We start from the raw sequence: 19658 nt of genomic DNA, 5'->3' as shown, positions 1-19658 counted from the left end.
AAGTGCTGCTTCAGCAACATGTCCTCCTCTGCCGGAGGACTCTGTAAGAACATGTCAGTTAGTCTCAGCCCAGACAGGTCGAGGACAGGACAGGAAGTGTGTCCCTTCACTGACTCCCAGCAGGACATCTCTGCAGATCCGGATAGTGGGCGGTCGCAGCACTTATGAGGGCCGGGTGGAGGTTCAGGTTGGCTCCAAGTGGGGCACAGTGTGCAGCACAGGCTGGACCACAAAGGAAGCCATGGTGGTTTGCAGGCAGCTAGGGCTCGGATACTCCATGCATGCCATCACCGTAAGTAGGACCAAAGACTGAGGACATTTGTTCCAACGTGACGTGTCCAACAAATGTGTTGTTACCAGAATAAACATCAACAAAACATGCAGAAAACCAACAGCACGACAGAATCATTATCATGACACAGGAGCAACTATATTTTGAGGTAGAAATAATATGTGATGTTACGGGTTTAATAACAATAAATTATTCTAAAGGATTCTTAAGTGAAAATACTTTTTTACCCTTTTCTGTAGAGACTGAGGGAACAGATACACTGAGGGTCATGGCTTTAAAAACTGAAATAAACAGGGTAAATATAAAGAATAAATATGAACTAATTAAACTCATCAACAGGGACTTAAAGATTGAGGGAGTTTCATATGTGTCACAGTGATGGGTGGGACAGTCTGCAGCCGGTCCTGACATAGAAGTGGACAAGACACAAAACCTGATCAGATTTTATGGTTGAAACTTGTTTGTTTATAATTAATAATGTTTGTAGTTTGATATGGTGTTCAAATGTGACCAGTTAGTAGCCCACTCTAAACCCACTGTCTGCATATGAGGACGACTTTTTTTAAACTACTTATTGTTTAAGAACGATGCTTGTGTTTTTTTATCCTGATCAGGTCGCACTGAACCCAAGTAGTAGAAATTGTGTGAAATGTGTAGAAATGAAAAATGCATATCAAACAAAAGCTCAGGTCTCAGGAGGCTGAATGTTATTAAGAGCTTTTAAAATTCAGTTATCATTGCAGTGTATAAAATAAAGGACATGTAGAACTAAAGACAAACACTTTTACGTTAAACAATAGTTGATATCTTTATAGTAATCATAAAAAACTGAAAGCAAAGACTGTGCGCTGCAGACTGAAGTGACAGGATACAAAATACTATGGTATTCATCATCGGACTGTAATTAAATTCACAGTGGTGGAATTCAAAGTCTGTCAGTGAGTATTCTGATCATTGAATCTCTGAGTGTCTGCAGAGTGTTTTTGTCCTCCTGAACATAAAGTCAGCGACACACTGTGTCCTCAGCCAGCTGCCAAACATGACTCACCAACATCTGGTTTTAAGAGCATCAGTCTGAACTCTCTGCAGAGAAGGCGGATTGTTTCTGATCGATATACTCTGTTTGTCTGTCCGACCTGATGTAAGGAAACATGGTACTGGGACAGCAGCAATGTGACAGAGATGGTGATGAGCGGCGTGAAGTGCACAGGAAACGAGATGTCTCTGAGTCAGTGCCAGCATCACAAAACTGTCAGCTGTCAGAAGGCGGCGGCGAGGTTTGCAGCTGGAGTCATCTGCTCTGAGAGTGAGTGACACAGACAGGTGGTTTAATGTGGACTGATGATACTCATGGACACATATGACTGACCTGTTGGAACTCTGAGGGCAGAGAGAGAAGTGAAAATAACTGATCCTCCTCCACCCCTGTCTGCAGCGGCCTCTGACCTGGTCCTGAACGCCTCTCTGGTCCAGCAGACGGTTTACATCGAGGACCGTCCTCTGCACATGCTCTACTGCGCTGCTGAGGAGAACTGCCTGTCAAAGTCTGCAGCCAAGGCCAACTGGCCGTACGGACACCGACGCCTGCTGCGCTTCTCCTCCCAGATCCACAATATCGGTCGGGCCGACTTCAAACCAAAAGCTGGGCGCCACTCGTGGGTCTGGCACGCCTGTCACGGGTAATACTATCTTCATAATTATTAAATGAGTGCTGTGTGTTGCATCACATTCATTCTGAGGTGAAGAGAGATTCAGTATTTTGAGAAGTAACTGATAAATATTAAGTAAATATTGTGTTTTATTGTGTGCCACAGTCTTTACACTTTTCACTGAAACATCTCAGACATTTTAGATTTTCAAACATATGATCACATGTTTCAGAAGAACTCTACTCAACATCATGTGTCGCTCAGAAATACGTCTGACGCCTTGATCCAACACACACATTGTTTTAAAGCATCAACACAGAATTGTCACTTTTTTAATTGGATGAAAAGTGTTTGTTTTGTGCCGTCAGTTAAAGGTGATGACACTCTAACTAGGAAATGGATGTTTTTCTAATGTTGGACATTATTTTCTCTGTATCAAACAGACACTACCACAGCATGGATATTTTCACTCACTACGACCTGCTGAACGCAAACGGCACCAAAGTAGCCGAAGGACACAAAGCCAGTTTCTGTCTGGAGGACACCGACTGTCAGGAGGGTGAGTCTGGTGCTTCAGAGTCAAACCAAAGGGTCTATCTTCACTACACTGAATCATTCTAAACAAACACTGTTAGTGGACGTACACTGACAGTAAACGTCACATTGCAGCCTGTTATGCAGCTGCCGGCTGCAGCGCTCTCTCTAAATACTGGACCAGTTACACAAATCGTTGTTCTCATTAGACACAAGAACATGAAACATTAGGGTCCAGGTTGAAAAATACTAAAGTTACCCTTTAAATGTGCTGTTATGGATTCACTAATGCATCTTAAAATCTTTTTGCCCCTCAGGTGTTTCTAAACGGTACGAGTGTGCCAACTTTGGCGATCAGGGCATCACTGTGGGCTGCTGGGATTTGTACCGTCACGACATCGACTGTCAGTGGATCGACATCACAGACGTCAAACCTGGAAACTACATCCTGCAGGTGAGCACGAGAGGATCAGTTTACAGAGCACAGAGCACATGCTGTCTGCTTTGTTAGAGCTAAAACTAAAACATATATAACTGTGAATGTCATCCAAAAATCCCCAGACCCAACACCCAGTAATGACTGTGTTTACATATAATAAAAACTGCTGAGAGAAAAAATCCAACACATCAAAATCAAGAATAAACAGCTCCACCAGCTTTGATGAAGTCGGGCTGCTCTTCAACTTTAACAGCAACGTTAACGTAAAGGTTAATACTTAATCTACATTATAATAATATTTCTTAAGTAATTTCAGCTGCAAGTCATGATGAAACAAACGATCACTTATGTTATAAAGTTTCCCTCCCTCTCTTTTCTTTTTCCTCCTCTCTGCCTGTCTCATTATGTTTATGAATATTTGGATCACAACAGGACTAGATTAATCAAAAATCACTTTATAACAGACGTCAGGAAGTCGTCTGCACTCTTTAGATGGTACGGTTTTCTCAGGAGAAATGAATGAACTGTTAGAGAACTTCCTCTTCTCATTCTTATTGTTCATAGAGAACCTGAGGTGAGGTGTGAGGAGTGTTTGGACTGTTACGCCACCTTGTGGTGTTTGTTTTCCCTGCTGTTTACTGACCAGCAGCTGACTGTGATTTGAGTTGATTACTGTCTCCAGATGGAATGGAAACGTTGTTTTGGAAAGAGGAATAAACTTTTTACAGAACTCGTTTGTGCCCTGCAGCGAAGGATTTTTGATTTGCACCTGACAGAAAGTCACCGTGCTCTGAGAGGTGTTTTTATGTTAAAAAGAAAAACCATTGGTGAGGATCGACACCAAACTATCTCAAATAAAGAAGTGAGTTTATGGACCAGTTGTCGAGAGGAACTACATGGAGAACAATAAGCAGGTTTAAACAAAAGTTTGAAAAGTAGACTCAGACTGTGATACTGACGCAGAAGAACAGGGACAGGAACTTAAGTTGCCTTTTGTAATTTGTTTTTCTTTTTTTGTTGTTGTTATTATGCCTTGTTTGCCTGTTTTAGTTTGTTTTGTTGTTGATTATTAAATATGACGAGCTGTGAATGGGTCGGTGTTATACGCTGTAGCGTTTGTCAGACTGCAGAAGTGTCTAAGTCATGTTAAGTTACTTTAATGTAATGTTTTGCACTGTGCTATCTAAGTATCTGCCATTTTCTGTGAGACGCTGTGAATTTAGTTACACGTGTTTGTAGATTAATACATGAAGTTCTTATTTCTATTTGCAGACTGAAATTAAATCTATACATCTGTCAGTACGTAGATGTGCAAACACTTGGTTCGTCCTCTGAGTGTTTGGAGAGAGACGTATTATTTGTTGCTGAGGGAAGAACTTCCTGTTTACATGAAGCCAGACTCTCTGTCACAACACTTTGAATCAGACCAGAGAAAATCAATACAACCGTCAAAACAACTCACTGGAGTCATTTTTTAATGATGTGTAACCTGACAACACAGCTCCTGATGCACATTAATACACATTAAAACAGTTTATTGATCCTGTCTGTTTCCTGTTTTAACATTTAAACTGCTGTGAGAACACCAGGCTGAGTGAGACGGCAGCTTTAGACCACATCACACATGAGTTCACAGTTTTTAATGTCTGTGATTTTCTCATCATAAAAATGCTTTACGTCCGTCTTCTCTTCAGGTTGTGATCAATCCAAATCACGAAGTGGCCGAGAGCGACTTCACCAACAACGCCATGAAATGCAACTGCAAATATGACGGCCATCGAATCTGGCTCCACAACTGTCACATCGGTAATCAGACAGAAACACTAACGCTACCTGATGGTAAAGGGATAGTTCGGATGTTTTTAAGTGGGGTTAATATGAGGCACTTATCCACAGGTAGTGTGTTACCTGCACACGCTTACCACGCTTACCAACCTTCCTGTTTCTCCCAGGAGACTCACGTTTTCATCGCCCTCCTCAGGCTTCTTCCTGAGGTCACAGTTTCTCTTGATTCATGTTGTTTGTTTCCTTATCGTTATCACAGCCTGTTTCTGACACTGCACAACATTTATAAGCCCTGAGATTCTAAAGGTCCTCTGTTTCCTCCCTGTTGGTTCTTCCTCCTCTCTCTGGACAGCTCATCTCTGTGCTGACCCTGTTAATCTAAGGAGGATTTGAGGTGTTCCTCGGGGGTTGGGGGGATTCAGCTTGCCCTCCTCCCCAGCTGTTTTCCAGAGACTGTGAGCTTCTCATTCTGCCTCACAAAGGCATCCAGGACCCAGAGTTGTGGGCCAGGGCTGACAGCTGTCTGTGGGTCCCTGGCAATGGCCAAACCTACACCTCGGCCTCCCCAAAACCTGGTATTTCAAGCCAAAACTTGATCTTTTCCTCATCATAACCAGGTGTTTTTTGTACCACAGTGTTGTTGAAATATGAAGTTGTATCTTCTACATAATGACGTACAAATGTAATGTTTCTGTGGTTTGCAGAAACGTACGTTGCCAGATTTTTTTTCTTCGCTGATTGGCCTCATACAGCCCCACTTCAAAAGATCCAAACTGTCCCTTTAATGTCAGATTTGTCGTTTATATTTAAACATTTAAACTGATTGTTTTTTGGTCCCTACAGGTGATGCGTTCAGTGAGGAGGCAGAGAGGAGGTTTGAGAAATACCCCGGACAGCTGAATAACCAGATTCCTTAATAATGTCACAACAGTTCTGAGACCTGGAGGTTGGAAGGATAAAAACACACCTCACAAGCTCAGACAGCTTTTTGTTTTCAGGTACCAGCGTGGACCCCCCCTCCCCCCCCCGCCACATGTCTGGTCTGATTCACAGTCATGACAGAAGCCAACAGTGTTCCCTGCAGTGAATGTGTGTTTTTATATCTGAGTTATTATACTTGAATATTCAAGTGCTTATGTTTTTCTTTTCTCAGTCTAATGTGAGCTAATGCTTTATTTTTATTACAGAATAGTGTTGAGTGTTGTGAATGTTCCACGTTATGAATGAGGTGTTATTTTTATTTTTATAACCAGTCTGGAACAAACAGGTTCAGAACTACCTGAGGTGTTAGCGTTAGCTTTAACACATTTACTAACGGAGGCATTAACAGGAACAAACGCAGCTCTGTGGACATCTTACTGGTCTTTACTGGGACTTCATACTGGGACAGAAGAGACTCAGGTGCCTTAGTGTTAAACATTAATTATTACCTAGACTTAAGTTTTTTACATCAATAACTGGTCAGTATTCTTGCTCACTGAAACGGTTTTGCCTCCACGGTTTCAATATTTTGTGAATGTATTTATTGCTTATATCAAGGTGCTGAGGAGCGACACTTTGTTTGTTAGCGTCAGTTTCAAGAGCTTTGGAGTTTAAAGTCGTGTGTAGCTTTAGTCTGTATGTGTTGTTATTAATAGTCATGTAGGGTCAGAACATAGATATTATCGGGCAAAGACAAAAAACTACAATCATTGTATGCTGATGTAATCACACCCGCTGCACCCAATAAAAGGAGAGGAAGAATAACAGAGCTGTGTCTCAGAGACTTATTGATCAGAAACTGTGTGAAGTTTTTAAATTCTCTTAGGGACGGTTCTTTATTTATCAGAGGCGGTGGCTGGAGTATGACTTTGTTTTTTGTTTGTATTTTTTTTTTAATCCTCTTGAAGCTCCAGATATTTCCCCTTGACCCTTCCTGAGCGACTGGAGGAAAACCCATGACCCTCCCTCCACCATAAATGAGTTATTAGACTTTTAAAACTTACCCTTTGATGTTTGAAAGTTAAATGTTAAAGATAAAACAATTTGAAAACCCCACAATAATTTCTGTTTTACAGTTTCTGGCTGTGATAAATGGTGTAATTTTGGCGATTTTCAAAGAAAATTTGCTTTCAGTTTGGAAGGTGTTTTTTCTTTAAAAATCATGTTTTAAAGCTTTTTGAAAAAAAAAATTAGATTTTTTTTATTTGAAAAAAAAAAAAAACTTTAAAAAAATTACTTTTTAAAATGTAATTTTTATGGAAAACATACCGTCCAAACCCACAACGCATGTTTTCCTTAAAAAAAAAAAAGTTTTTTAAAACAATTTTGAAAATCTTTGAAATATATATTTTTTTTAAATTCTGTCTTAAGACTTTTTAAAAAAAACTTAAAATCATTCAAAAAAAAAAAAATTATATTCAAAAAACTTTTTTAAAAATTAGATTTTTAAAAACAATCTATTTTTAAGGCCATTTAAAAATGGAAAAGAAATATTTAAAAAAAAAAAGCATTTTAAATTGTAAAAAGAAAACACTTTTTTTTTTTTAAAAATCACTTTTTAAAAACTGATTTTTAAAGAAAATATAAATACAGAATACAACTATTTAAATTTGTATACCCCTCCCCTAAGCCAGAATAAATAACATAAGTTATGCCCCAGTGCTTGAAAAAGTTATTTGACATGCCTCCCCCTTTTTACACGACCCCTCCCCTCTCATTAGTAATGAACAGCCCCTTAATTCCAAACAGTTTTGTCTTGTGACCCCTTAAAGGATAAATTTGGTATTTTTCAACTCAGTGTTTGTTTTTGTCACTGACAGGCTCAGACTGTTATTCTAAGTGTCTGACAACATTATGAAAGGATCCCTACAGAGATAGAGCTTTGTGTTAAAGAGTCAGATCCTTTTTGTTTAACCAGAAAGAAATCACTGTCACCAAACCCACCAGACTGCATTTAAATAAACAGTCATGTTAGTGTGTATAGAGGCAGCATGTTGTCACAGCTAACTGGTGAATTAAGGGTTAATTTAAACCAAACCAGAGCTGGTGATTGTTGGAACAGTGGAAAGATGTTTAATGATGATAAAATGACTGTTAATTTAAATGCAGTCTGGTGGGTTTGGTGACGGTGATTTCAGGGCTGTTTCTGATTAAACAATACCTGCTGTAACATTAAAGTGATGAACACATTAATGCATCGATCGATCGATATCTTGATAAGTAAAAACAGAAATCTTATTTTCATGTGATACTATTGAAAAAAAGATTCAGACTAATTTAATGAAAACTGATGAACATTAATTTACTTTACACACATTACATCATCATGTGAAGACAGTAATGATCAAAAGAACATGAAACGGTTCAGCACTCACATAAAGAATATGAAGCAGAAACATGACAGACGAAGGCAGGAAATGAAGCTTTCCATCAGCGATCTTCACTTAAATCTACAAGTTATCAGCTGATGAAGAAGTCTCAGATATAGCTCAGGTTAACTGGTACGATCATCTTCTGACGCTGAATGTTTTCTGTGTTTGAAGTTGAGGAAAATCTGCCTGTCACAGTCCTGACAGATGTCCGTCTGTCTTTGTCTGTCTGGTGTTTCACTTCAGCACTGTCTGTTTAACAACTCGTCCTCCTTTGTCGATAGCAAAGTTGTAATTCTTTGGATTGTCCAGAGCTTCTTCGATACGCTGGTCCAAGTTCTCCAAGGTGATGAAGTTCTTTGCGTCCTCCTGTGAAGAGATTGGAAGCGACAGGTCAGATTTAGCATGTTTCAATATGGAATTTCAGGTTTCTGCTCCTCTGTAGACGACAGCAGCTCACAAAAGTAGCTTTAAGAACTGATGGTTAACATGTCACACAGTTTGGAGGAGAAAACAGGAAGAAGAAAAATCGTACCTGCAGTTTCAAAATCTCCTTCTCTCTTTGTTTGATGAGTTCTTGCTCTTGTTGTTCGCGCTGAATTGCAGCTTCGAGCTTCTTCTGCTCAGCTTCCTCCTTTTCCTTCTGGATCCTCGCCACCCTGAAAGATACAGACGAGACACTGAGCTCTTACAGTTCAACCACACAGATGGAAACAACACACAGAACTTAGAGCGGCTTATCGAGTCTTCAAAAGAGGTTTTTATTTTTCCCGTTGTAATATTGAGTTGCTTCCTACCTGAGTTTGAGCATGCGGAGGTTCTCCTGGTCGTTAAAGGCCATGAGGGTGCGATGCTCCTCCGCCTCCTGCCTCGCCCTCTCCTCCGCCAGGGAGCCTGTCTCCTCCTCGTACTTCTTCCGCAGCATCTCCTCCTTAAACTCCAGACTGACAAACACAGAGGAGAGAACAGGTGAATTCAAAGGACGTCTTGTTTTGTTCTAACCGAAACATTTATTTATGTTTATTGGACAGTTACACACACGGGGAGCATCTACGGAGGTGATGTCACAGAAAAGTTATGTTGCCTTTGTATTTTAAAGGGAAATAATAATTTGAAAATTCTATGAAAATGAGTATACAGTATGCAGAATGCTCTCTATTATTTAAGTAATTCATGTTCGGCCTAACAGTTAAACACTAAAACGTGTCAGAAAATAGTGAAAATGCTCATCACAAATGTAAAAATGAAAATCATATTAACAGCTTGTTTTGTCTGAAATCTCATCGCTGTCATAAATGCTGTTTATTATTGCAATTCTCTGGTCTGTCCAGTGATTGTAAACTGTCACTGGGTCTGTGAGGCTGCTGACATATTCAAGATAATGTGACCTGAAATATTTAAGACCCATCAATTTTTTTTTATTTTGGTCAAATTTAAGACATTAATTTAACAATTTAAGACTTTCTGAGGACCTGTAGACTCCCTGGATGTTGAATCTCCCCTTTATTTTAGTTATTTTCTCAGGGGAGACTTATTACACAAACTTCCATTAACAAAATGGTTTCAACTTTCAGTTATAGTATAACGTTATTTTAACCAACAATAACCCTTCTGTTTTCATTCTTTTAAGGCTCATTCTGTCTGATAATATAAATTATGTGATACCATGATGCTGTGAGCCTGCAGAGAAGGTTATCATGCCATGAAAATCTCATACCGTTGCAACCATAACACTTAGTTTTAAAAAAAAAACTATAGATGCACTGCCTTTCTAAAAGCCTAATAATGTGAACAAATCTATCGTGACAGTTTAAATAGTCCCTTAAAACTTTTGTAAGTGTGAATGTGTGAGCATGATGGAGGAGCATTGCACCAAGATGTCAGTGTCACAGTACAGCCTGTCTCCTTTCGGCATGAGCCACCGCAGAGTCACAGTTAATACAAGATTTTACCTGTAAAATTTAAACACAAACTGTTTTGGTTGTGAAGCAAATGAGACAAATACTATCACAGTGTTTGGTGGAAATCAGCTGCCAGTTTAATCACAGTAAAACCTGTGAATATATAATGAGGACTGGTAACTGCCAGTAATTAGTATCTACTAATTAAAGAATAAATGTTGCCAGTTTTAGGGACCAGCTTCCGGTCCAGTATTTATCAGGTGGCAGATTTAAATCAGGGAAACATAATTTACCACACCACCTGCTGACCCGTTAACCTCCGATATGTTTCCGTTAACGTTAGTTACCAGTTGGTTATTAAACGTACCGGAGCGCCCTGGTGATCAGCTGGTACTCCGAGTATCTCTCCTTGAGGACGACCATCTCCACCGGGTCCACCGGAGGAGGCACTTTGATTCGGCCCTCTTTGGACTTGGCCACCGGGTCGGTGCGGGACTTTCTGCCCCGGACTGCCTCCACGAGCACGGCGCTCCTGGGTGCGAGGAGCCGGGCCGCAGGGACGCTCCTCCCGCCGATGACCTGGAACATGTCGGCGTCAAAGTGTGGACACAAGTGCGGTTTGTTAGTGTGTTAATGAAATTATTTAAACGTTAACATTGAGACAGGAACGTTATCGACACAAGGCGGCGGCCATGTTGGTGTCCTCTGACCGGAGGAAGTAGTTAGCAACACCGCTAACGTAGCGTTGTTTAGCCTCTACCGCCATCTGGAGGTAACAGAAAATTATTTTTAATACAGTCTGAGCTCCTTCTGCAGGTGTTAGAGAGAGTTTTGATAGTTTATGAGTCTCATACAGCGGTGTTTTTGTACTATAACGTCCAGTCAGTAAGCTAACTGTAGCGGCAGATAGCTAGCTAACAAGCTAGGTTGCTAGTTAGCTAGATAGCTAAGTTAGCTTAGCAACTGTTTCAAATAAGCGAAAACTTTATTTATCCCACACCAAATTGACACGTGACAGCAGCTCAGGAGTCAGGAGCAAGAGACAAAGCAACACATGAATAAATGAATAATTTTTTAAACAAGTGACTGAGTGCTCAGAGAGGATAAAATATCGCACAAATACAAACTAAATAAAATTAAAAATTAATTAATGATAGATTTCATTTATATTTTACAGCAGCTCAAAAGCCAGAAGCAAGCGAAAAAGAAAAAGTTACTGGGTGCTACAAATGGATAAAAATATTACAGTAATACAAACTATATAATATTGAAATAAAATGTAATAATGCAATATCTATACACAAAATATACACCATTCACTTTCATCTTTACAGCAGCTCAAGAGTCAGAAGCAAGAGACAAAAGGGAAAAGTGACTGAGTGCTAAAAGAGGACAAAAATACAAACTAGATAAATTGAAAATAAAATGATAAAAAATATATTATATTTTCCAGCAGGTCAGGAGTCAGAAACAAGAGGAAAAAAGGAAAAAAATGACTGATAAAAATATTACAAAAATACAATCTAGCTGAAATAAAAATAGAATAAAATAATAAAAAAAAATCTGTATACACTATATACACCTTTCACTTATATTTGACTGTGTGACTGAGTGCTAAAGAAGGATGCAAATATTACAAAACACAAACTAGATTTGAAAAAACCTTTCACTTATATTTTACAGCAGCTCAAGAACCAGATACAAGATATTATATATATATATATATATATATATATATATATATATATATATATATATATATATAAATTAGACTATATGCAACTTTCACTTATAGAGATCCTGTATGTCCATGATTTGTAGTTGCAGAGGATAACTGAAACACACACACACATGGTGTTTAGAATATTCACTGTAAATGGTCTTTAACTATTATAGCAGACAGTGACAATATTGCACAGAAGGAAAATGCACAGCTGTGTATCACAGTATGAATATAAAGGATTTGGGTATGTACTTTTATTTATTTATTTATTTACTTATTTATATTTGTGATTATGAATAAATAGAGTATAACCTAAAGTAGAAATAAAGGGATTAGCTGTTGTGTTGTAAGAGGTGGTGTGATGGAGGTAGAGACAAAGAGTGTAAGATGATATGATGCTGTCATGTTAAAAAGTCTAACTGATGCTGGAATGAAGGACTTGCAGACATGTACTGTGTTGTGTGTCGCAGTCTGTTACTGAAGGAGCTGATTAAGGCCGCCATGGTCTCATACAGGGGGCGAGAGGTGTCGCTCATGACTGACATCGGCCTGAATAACACCCACCAGCCTGAGTTTAGTGGGAGTGTAAAGCAGCATAAAATGGAAACACTCAAGCAAAGTAGAAGTGCCTCAAAACTGTAATTAAGTACAGAACTTGAGTTAAAATAAATCAACTGAAAATCTACTTGAATTAAAATAGAAATTACTGATTTTTAAGTAAGTACCTAAAAAAGACAACATTTCAGTGATGAAAGCACTCATGTTAAGAATACCAAAGTAGGCCTGTTTGCTCTTATATTTTATTTTGCATATTCACCAGGCCTTTACAGTATTCATATTTAATTTAATCAATTTAACTGTATTTATTGTATCTACAATAAGATTTAAGTGATTTATGTTCCCCTGTCCACACTTGTCCATGGTACCTTATATTATTTACTTTTTTTTTTTTTAATTTTTTTTTAAAATATGACCTTTTTATGTCTTGTTTATAAGTTCATTTTGCACTCTGAATATGTTAAATGGTGGGGAACACAGGGGGCGGTTACACAACACTTATTATGTAGTCTGAGCTCTTGTGTTACACTCACAACATGCGGCAAATCCACATTTGGAAAACTGCTGCATCTTCTGTGTTTCTTAAGGGTTCGGAGGGACGCTGGGTGTCAGGCCGGTGACTGATGATCCTGCCGAGGCGAGGCACCAACACATTACAGCTACAGTCACTGTGCCAGGAACATGGAATGATGGGAAATGGTGCAGTGCCGCTGTGTGTTGTTACTGTGACATTGAGAGCTGTAAGTAAGGAGAGTATCTCAGCTGCTTTTGTTGTTCAGTGTTTTACAGGGAAAAGGTTTAGAAACTCAGATAACGCAAAAATCACACATGGAAAATATTCACCGGCTTCAGCAGTCTCAGATTCAGCCTGACAAGTCATCATATCCCTTGAGCTATAGCTATTCATTGAATCTTTCTTCACTTCTTTGATTGGAATTTGGATCATTATGACCTAAATACACACTTATTTAATTAGTTACAGCAATTTTACAATCTAAGGTCACATTAAAGACTTTAAAAACACACAGATGATTAACCAAACTGAATGATTTCCCTTTGAAAATATTTGTTTTAGCCTCTTTAAAGTGTATTTTTCCTATAATAGAAGAACTTTGTGTTTACACCTTGATTGAATATGTAATTAACCGTTTGCTGAGTGGTCTAAAACTAGACGACACATAGACACATAATTCAAACACATAAAGATGTTCAGATATACTTTTTTCCTTCACAATACTGATCCCGATATGAACTTGCGTGTCGGCTGATGCAGGGTACCGATCCAAATCTTTGTGTTACAAAAAAGGAATTAACAGCTGCTGCTGACCCTGTATGGACGTGAAATATTGCTGTGGTTGTTGTATGGCATGGCTCAGGTTAAACCCTCTGTATAAATATGAACGGCATAGAGCAATCTTTTATTGTTTAATTTAACATTTTGCTAACGTTGAAATATTTACCAGCAACTGATGCTTTGTGGCCACCCTAAAACAGTAGCTGGGAAAACTGCTGTTATGTCCTGATGCAAAACTACTTGAAAGATTATTTGATTTTTTTTTTTTTTTTGAATATTTAAATATATATATATATGGATATAGATATAGATATAGATAAACAGACTTTCATACTCGCCAATCCCCTATTCAGAGTTTCAGTAGGGTTACAACAGTATGAGATTTTCATGGTCAGTAACCATCTCATAAAAAAATCGCAGTTTCATAGTATCACAGAATTTATATTATCAGTCAGAATGAGCCTTGAAGGAACTGAAATGAAAGGGTTATTTTTGGTTAAACAGACATTTTATTACTATAACTGAAACTTGAAACCATTTTGTTAATGGAAGTTTGTGCAGAAAGTTTCAACTTTGAAAATAACTAAAATAAAGTTGAGATTTTTTTGTCCAGTTGCATTTTTTTCCACAGTTTCGCAGAGAAGCAGATATACTCCGTAAGATAACCATCAATTTTAATATACCTTGAAACCAGTATATCTATGCAGCCTTAAATTTTAGGCAGTATTGGATGAATTTCTGATACTGGTACTGGAACAACTCTAAAGTGACGTCTTCTCCTTAGTCTCTGTGTTTATCCTGTCATGATGCCCTCACAAGTGTCAAATGACAACAGGAAGTCAGAAGTGATTTGCAGGTCAGTTATATGTTTATTCAGCTTGTTGCCGGCCGTCACAGTTACAGCGAGTGTGATGGTGCAGACTTAGTTTCACAGATGTAAAGCACCATTTAGATCTAACGTCAGCAGACAAACAACAAGGAGCTCCTGCACTTATCTTTCTGTTTCGTCGTTTAGGTTTGAATGAACTCACAGAACAGAAAACAAATCTAATGCAGATAAGCTGTGAGACACACTGCATGAATAGAAGGAGAAACCAGTAACAAGTCGTCTTCCACAGCATTTACATGTCCAGAAGCTTACGCAAGAAAAGACACTTTTATTAGAAATTAGGAATTTAAATAACTGGCCAAATAGAAAGACCCAAAGTCACTCTGGTTTTTCAACCAACCAAAACGCGTAGTATTTGTGTAAATGCAGAGGAAGAATAACTTAAAAGACAAAAATGGGTCTTTAATATAGTGAACAGAAAGTTTTAAGGTTACTGGTTCATTGACTACTGGAGAACCAGGGGTGCAGGACAATGCAGGATCGATTGGTAGAGTTCCTGCTCAATAATGCTGCAGGTTTCTTGCATCAGTTCAAACTCAGATAAAGTCCAAGCATGGAGAGGTAAGAGGGGTTTTAGTCCTCCGTCACAAACAATTGGTCAAATGTTTGGACAGTGAGGTTCAGAGGAGTCAAATAGGAACTCTGCTGCTTGGACCTTAACGTGTGTGTGACAGAGAGGAACTCAGCCAAAACGACACTGCTGTCCGACGTAACTATGTCACTACTGCAGCGCAGCCACTCAGCGATTTACTGTTTGCAGTCTTCTTGATGTGTGGTGTCAGAACGTGTGTAGAAGAAGGGGGACTTCTGGTGGACCTCTTGTTTAGCACAAGGGCGCATCTGTCTTGAGAAGATGAGCTTTGGTTTGCGGTTTTGTCTTGGGAGGAGTAAAAGATGGAGTATTTTGGGGCGGGGAGATGACAGAGGGTTGGAGGAGAGATGGAGGGAGAGAGGGCTGATGTTCAGGTCAGGGGAGGAATGAAAGGGTGTGAAGAATTCAGGTCGATGCCAGGCTGGTGGCATTTAGGTTTTAGTTTAGGGCGGGAAGGGAAGGGTAAGCCAGACGAATCTCCTCCCCCTCCAGAAGTTTCCTGAAAAGGAAAAGAAAACAGGTTATTCTCAAGCTAACTGCATTTGGTGTGACAAACATAGTTTCTGTTGGTTAAGTTAGTTTAAACATAAAATAAAGCCACAAGCGGTGATTCTGGGGTTCAAGTCTGGGGCTGTTAGAAGTTGAAAGCTGTGAAGCATTGAGACCTTTGACAGTTTACGACACCTGCATTAAAGATGACAACCAGGTTTCATGACGTTCAGACAAACACTCGTCATTTACGTTAAATTTTCTGCCGAGTTGAGCTCTTCTTACACACCACTGTCGCCCCCTATTGGTCAACTGCAGAAACACTTTGGGAACATGCCTCAACAGTTTTATTAAGAACGTCTATTGATTTTGGTGATGTTTGAACCAACTGTCTACTGATTTATGGCCAAATTTTGCACAGTGCCAATTGAGCTGGTGGCGCCCCCTATTGAGCGATTTTTAAAATAATTTTACACATGCGGTTCAACACCGTTATTAAACATATTCTGTGAGTTTTGTAATTATTGGACAAACAGTTTCTGATTTATCCCAATTTGTGTTACTTCACTCCTGTTTTGTTTTGTTGGGTTTTTTTGTATTTGCGGCGCCCCCTAGGGGTCAATGTCATTGAAACTTTCGCAATATGTTTCGGGTACCTACAAGAACGTATCCTGTAGGTTTTGTATTAATTGCCTCAATGATTGTTGAGTTAGGTCTGTTTATGTGCTGAACCACCCCCCTCTAGAATATCATTGGTCAGAATCTTCAAAACTTAAATAGATAACAACAAACTTCATGCTACTTTGAACAAGTTTGTTCCACAGAAAATTTGGCACAAATCGGAGCTAAGGTTTAGGAAGAGATGTCAAATTTTTTTTTCCAAAATGGCAGAAAATCTAGTCAGGCGGACTTTAATGTTTCTTGAGGCTTTTTTAGAGCACTTTGAGCTCGACTTGTGTGTCGAGTTTCAAGTCAGTCCTTTTAATGATGTGCGGGGTGTGGCGTTTGGAGAATGGAATTTTTGGTCTTTAATTGGAGCGCCACCATCAGGCTGGTTAGGACACATTTCTTGGACAGCATTTGGTCATAATTCTCAGTCACTGGTGAAAATGTCATGTCTCTACCATATACCATCTCACAGGAATTTGCAAAAACACTTCAGAAGAAGATTGATAAGAAGAAATTATTGCCCCAAGTAGCAACTCCAGATTCGAGCCTATTCTCGGCCAGCAAAAGAAAGAAGCTCAGTTGCCTAGAATCAAAGCTAAAAGCAGCAGGGAGCAGGTTTTCGGCTTCACTCAGCAGAGCAAAGTCACTTCACCATGTTTAATTCTGTCTTATGAAGCAGTGAGAAAATCACTTGTCCCAACATTACAATGCAAGCGCTCTCAGAATCCCAACATTTGCCCCCCTTTCATCACAACTGGACCAAACTTGGTTTGTACATTCAGATGTTCGTACTTGATGTGTCCACCGAGTTTAATCAGGAATGCTCACAGAAAACTTGAGCAAGTTTTTTTCATTAATGGCGGCCATGTTTTTTGACTGACCTTGCTCATTTATTATAGAAATATGTATTTCTCTCTCACAAGGCCATAAATCAAATTCGGTTTTGAGCAAGTCAAAATAAAATCTATTCAACTTACTGTTTTTCATATTATGTAAATGAGAAAATAATCCATCACAGCAGACCTTTATGGTCCCGAGGCTTTTTGTAGAGCACATTGAGCTGTGTAAGAGTGCCAAATTTCAAGTCAATCAGACTTACAGTGTGAGGGATGTGGTCTTTTGAAAACTGAATGTTTTGGGGTTAATTTGGCGCCACCACAGGGCCGATTTAGGGCATATTTCTTTGGAAGCATTTGCACATCATTCACAGTTTTTGGGCCAAGGTCTTTGAAAACATGTTGCCACAGATTTGTTTAAGAGAAACTAAATGTCCAGTGTTGGTGGAGATGAGCAGATCTCACCTGTACGCTGCTATTTCAATGTCAAGAGCCATCTTCACATTGAGAAGGTCTTGGTACTCTCTCAGGTAACGAGCCATCTCCTGCTTGGCGTCAGTGATGTCCCGCTCCAGCTCACTTATCCTCATCTATGAATGGAAAAAAACACAGTCATTCATTATCAGATGTCACACAAGGACAAACACAGCTCTGTGATGAATCTTTTATTTTATTCTTGCTTGAAGAAATTTAGCCTCAGAACAGTCCCTGATCTCTTTTCTTTGTGTGTCGCTGCGGCGTCCTCGCTGTTTATTCAGACAGTAACCTTGCTGATTTTCACCTCTGCTGTGAGCCTGTCATCATTTCCTGCTGAGCACTGAAGTGTGTGGAGCTGCTGCAGAGAATACATTTACATCTTGTAGCAGGAAGATGCTTCGTCCTGCCTTTTTCTCGACTTTCTGCATGTCGAGTGTTTTTTACTCTGAGTGGGTCTGTTCGTATTATCCTCTCTTATCTCTGCGTCCAGCCTCGAGGCCGTGACCCTATAAACACCATCTTTAATCTTTCTGTCTCTCCTGCCCCTGGTCTCCGAGCACCTGCTGGAGAAGATGAATGCTTCCTGTCTGAGAGAACGTCTAAAGTTATACTGGAGCACAGATGTGCAGATAACCACTAGGTGACTGATGTGAGTGGGTGAATGTTAATGTGGATCCAAACAGCCTCATTCACCTGGTACTTTGCCACCTCTTTGGCCTGCGTCTCCTCCAGATCCTCCAGCTGCTTGTTGATGGAGTCGATGACGTTCCGGAGAGATTCGATCTCAGAGGAGCGTGACTGAAGCAGCCTCCGGTACTCCATGGTCTCCTCCCGGATGGCGTGCACGGCTTCGTTGTTTTTGCTGGCCATCTCTGCCACACTCGCGAATTTGTTCTTGTACCAGTCCTCGGCGGCCTGCATGTTCTTGTTTGCCAGCCGCTCGTACTGCGCCCGGATGTCCCGCAGGGCGGTGGAGAGGTCAGGCCGGGACACCTCCACATCCACGCTGATGTTAGCCACCTGCAGCTGGGCCTTCAGCTCTGCCTGCTCCTCTGCAAAGACTTTCTTCAGGAACACCATCTCATCACACAGAGAGACCACGGTGGCCTCGGCGTCACAGTTGGAGAGCACGGCCCTGCTGGCCTCCTCCCTGGCCCTCTGCAGGGCGTCCTCAGCATCCATACGCCGCCTGGCCTCCTCCTCGTAGCGCTCCTTCATCTGCTCATACACATCACGCAGGTAGTCTCTCTCTGCCTCCATCCGCATCTTCTCCCCGTTCTCTGAGTCGATCATGGCCCTCAAACTTCGCGACTGCCCCTCGTACAGCATCTGCAGACGGGACGGGTCGTTCTGCCGCCGCCTCAGCGCCTCCAGCTCGGCCAGCAGGGCTCGGTTCTGCAGCTCCAGGTGCCTCACCTTCTCGATGTAGGTGGCGAAGCGGTCGTTCAGGTCCACTAGCTGCTCCCTCTCCTGGGAGCGCAGGCCCAGCAGTTCTGTGTTGAGGGAGCTGGCCTGAGCCAGGTCCATCCGCTCAGACCCGTCTGGCAGGGAAGAGGAGACCAGCCTCAGGATCCTCTTCCCAGACGGAGGACCTCGAGGAGAAGAGTAGAGGGAGGAAGACATGGTGGCTTTGGTGGTGGTTTGGGAGCCTCTGTAGCTGTCCCAAGGGCGGCGGTAGGAGAAGAAGGTATCGTAGCTCATGATGAATTTTTTGTTGTGGATTTTTTAGTTTGTTTAAGAAAAGGATGTGGATGTTTTTAGTTTCAGAAGGTTTTTTATGTCCCCCTTGTTCTGCACACCATCGGTGAGGATGAGCGGGCGTTTTGCACTGCACCAGCTCAGTGATGCTGCAGATCCCTGGCTTTTATAGAGTGAGGCTGCCCCCCCTCCGCCACAGAGAAACATCAGTGCTGTCAGCATCCACCAGGCCAATAGCAGACTGCTGCAGTGAGGAGAGAGGAGGTTGGTTTTCAGACTCACTCTCAGCCTTGGCAAGCAGAGTCAGTGTGGTAGAGCAGATTTTATTTTTATCTGACCTAAAAATGACTCTGCCATTTATTACTCTCATTTCTCTATGTCTGTCTAGAGGCATATTTCACTGGACTTTATGCCCTCAGTGTGTTCTCAGATGCATCTCTGAAGCGAGGAAGAAATCCATATTAATAAATGAAGACAAAAAAC

At 40.5% G+C, this 19658-nt stretch overlaps 3 protein-coding genes across 6 annotated transcripts in view; 1 reads left to right on the top strand and 2 right to left on the bottom strand.

Annotated features, from left to right (window-relative positions):
- Window positions 1-6449, top strand: part of loxl3b (lysyl oxidase-like 3b) — a 37344-nt gene extending 30895 nt beyond the window's left edge. For 2 of the 4 annotated variants that reach the window (XM_050062119.1, XM_050062117.1), the window contains 7 exons: window positions 137-292; window positions 1439-1598; window positions 1728-1971; window positions 2385-2500; window positions 2793-2929; window positions 4609-4720; window positions 5543-6449. In XM_050062119.1, coding sequence (XP_049918076.1) covers window positions 137-292; window positions 1439-1598; window positions 1728-1971; window positions 2385-2500; window positions 2793-2929; window positions 4609-4720; window positions 5543-5616 — 999 coding nt within the window. In that variant the 3' untranslated portion in view covers window positions 5617-6449. The remainder of the gene's footprint in view (window positions 1-136; window positions 293-1438; window positions 1599-1727; window positions 1972-2384; window positions 2501-2792; window positions 2930-4608; window positions 4721-5542) is intronic. The other 2 variants (XM_050062116.1, XM_050062118.1) reach the window with 1 other exon arrangement.
- Window positions 6450-7928: 1479 nt separating this feature from the next.
- On the bottom strand, window positions 7929-10684 carry mrps26 (mitochondrial ribosomal protein S26). Its single transcript, XM_050062166.1, has 4 exons — window positions 10318-10684; window positions 8847-8993; window positions 8585-8708; window positions 7929-8418 (listed from the first exon to the last, which is right to left on the bottom strand). The coding sequence occupies exons 1-4, from the start codon at window positions 10536-10538 to the stop codon at window positions 8287-8289; spliced, it is 624 nt and encodes a 207-aa protein (XP_049918123.1). The 5' UTR covers window positions 10539-10684; the 3' UTR covers window positions 7929-8286.
- Window positions 10685-14381: 3697 nt separating this feature from the next.
- Window positions 14382-19314, bottom strand: si:dkey-33c12.3 (uncharacterized protein LOC335380 homolog). The gene is made up of 3 exons (XM_050062154.1): window positions 18171-19314; window positions 17466-17590; window positions 14382-15505 (listed from the first exon to the last, which is right to left on the bottom strand). Exons 1-3 carry the CDS (start codon window positions 19176-19178, stop codon window positions 15445-15447), a joined length of 1194 nt encoding a protein of 397 aa, XP_049918111.1. The 5' UTR covers window positions 19179-19314; the 3' UTR covers window positions 14382-15444.
- Window positions 19315-19658: the final 344 nt, after the last annotated feature.

This window comes from Epinephelus moara, chromosome 14 (genome assembly GCF_006386435.1).
Source record: "Epinephelus moara isolate mb chromosome 14, YSFRI_EMoa_1.0, whole genome shotgun sequence".
Lineage (NCBI taxonomy): Eukaryota > Metazoa > Chordata > Actinopteri > Perciformes > Serranidae > Epinephelus > Epinephelus moara.
This window is presented reverse-complemented; position numbering and strand designations above follow the sequence as displayed.

What these genes read in the sequence shown, in the direction of transcription:
- mrps26 (XM_050062166.1), bottom strand. Translation starts at nt 10,538, where the DNA reads ATGTTCCAGGTCATCGGCGGGAGGAGCGTCCCTGCGGCCCGGCTCCTC. An exon ending in CTCCGCATGCTCAAACTCAG is followed by an intron (nt 8,709 to 8,846) that starts GTAGGAAGCAAC and finishes TGTATCTTTCAG; the next exon opens with GGTGGCGAGGATCCAGAAGG. An exon ending in AGGAGATTTTGAAACTGCAG is followed by an intron (nt 8,419 to 8,584) that starts GTACGATTTTTC and finishes ATCTCTTCACAG; the next exon opens with GAGGACGCAAAGAACTTCAT.
- si:dkey-33c12.3 (XM_050062154.1), bottom strand. Translation starts at nt 19,178, where the DNA reads ATGAGCTACGATACCTTCTTCTCCTACCGCCGCCCTTGGGACAGCTAC. An exon ending in AAGAGGTGGCAAAGTACCAG is followed by an intron (nt 17,591 to 18,170) that starts GTGAATGAGGCT and finishes TTCCATTCATAG; the next exon opens with ATGAGGATAAGTGAGCTGGA. An exon ending in ATTGAAATAGCAGCGTACAG is followed by an intron (nt 15,506 to 17,465) that starts GTGAGATCTGCT and finishes TTTCCTTTTCAG; the next exon opens with GAAACTTCTGGAGGGGGAGG.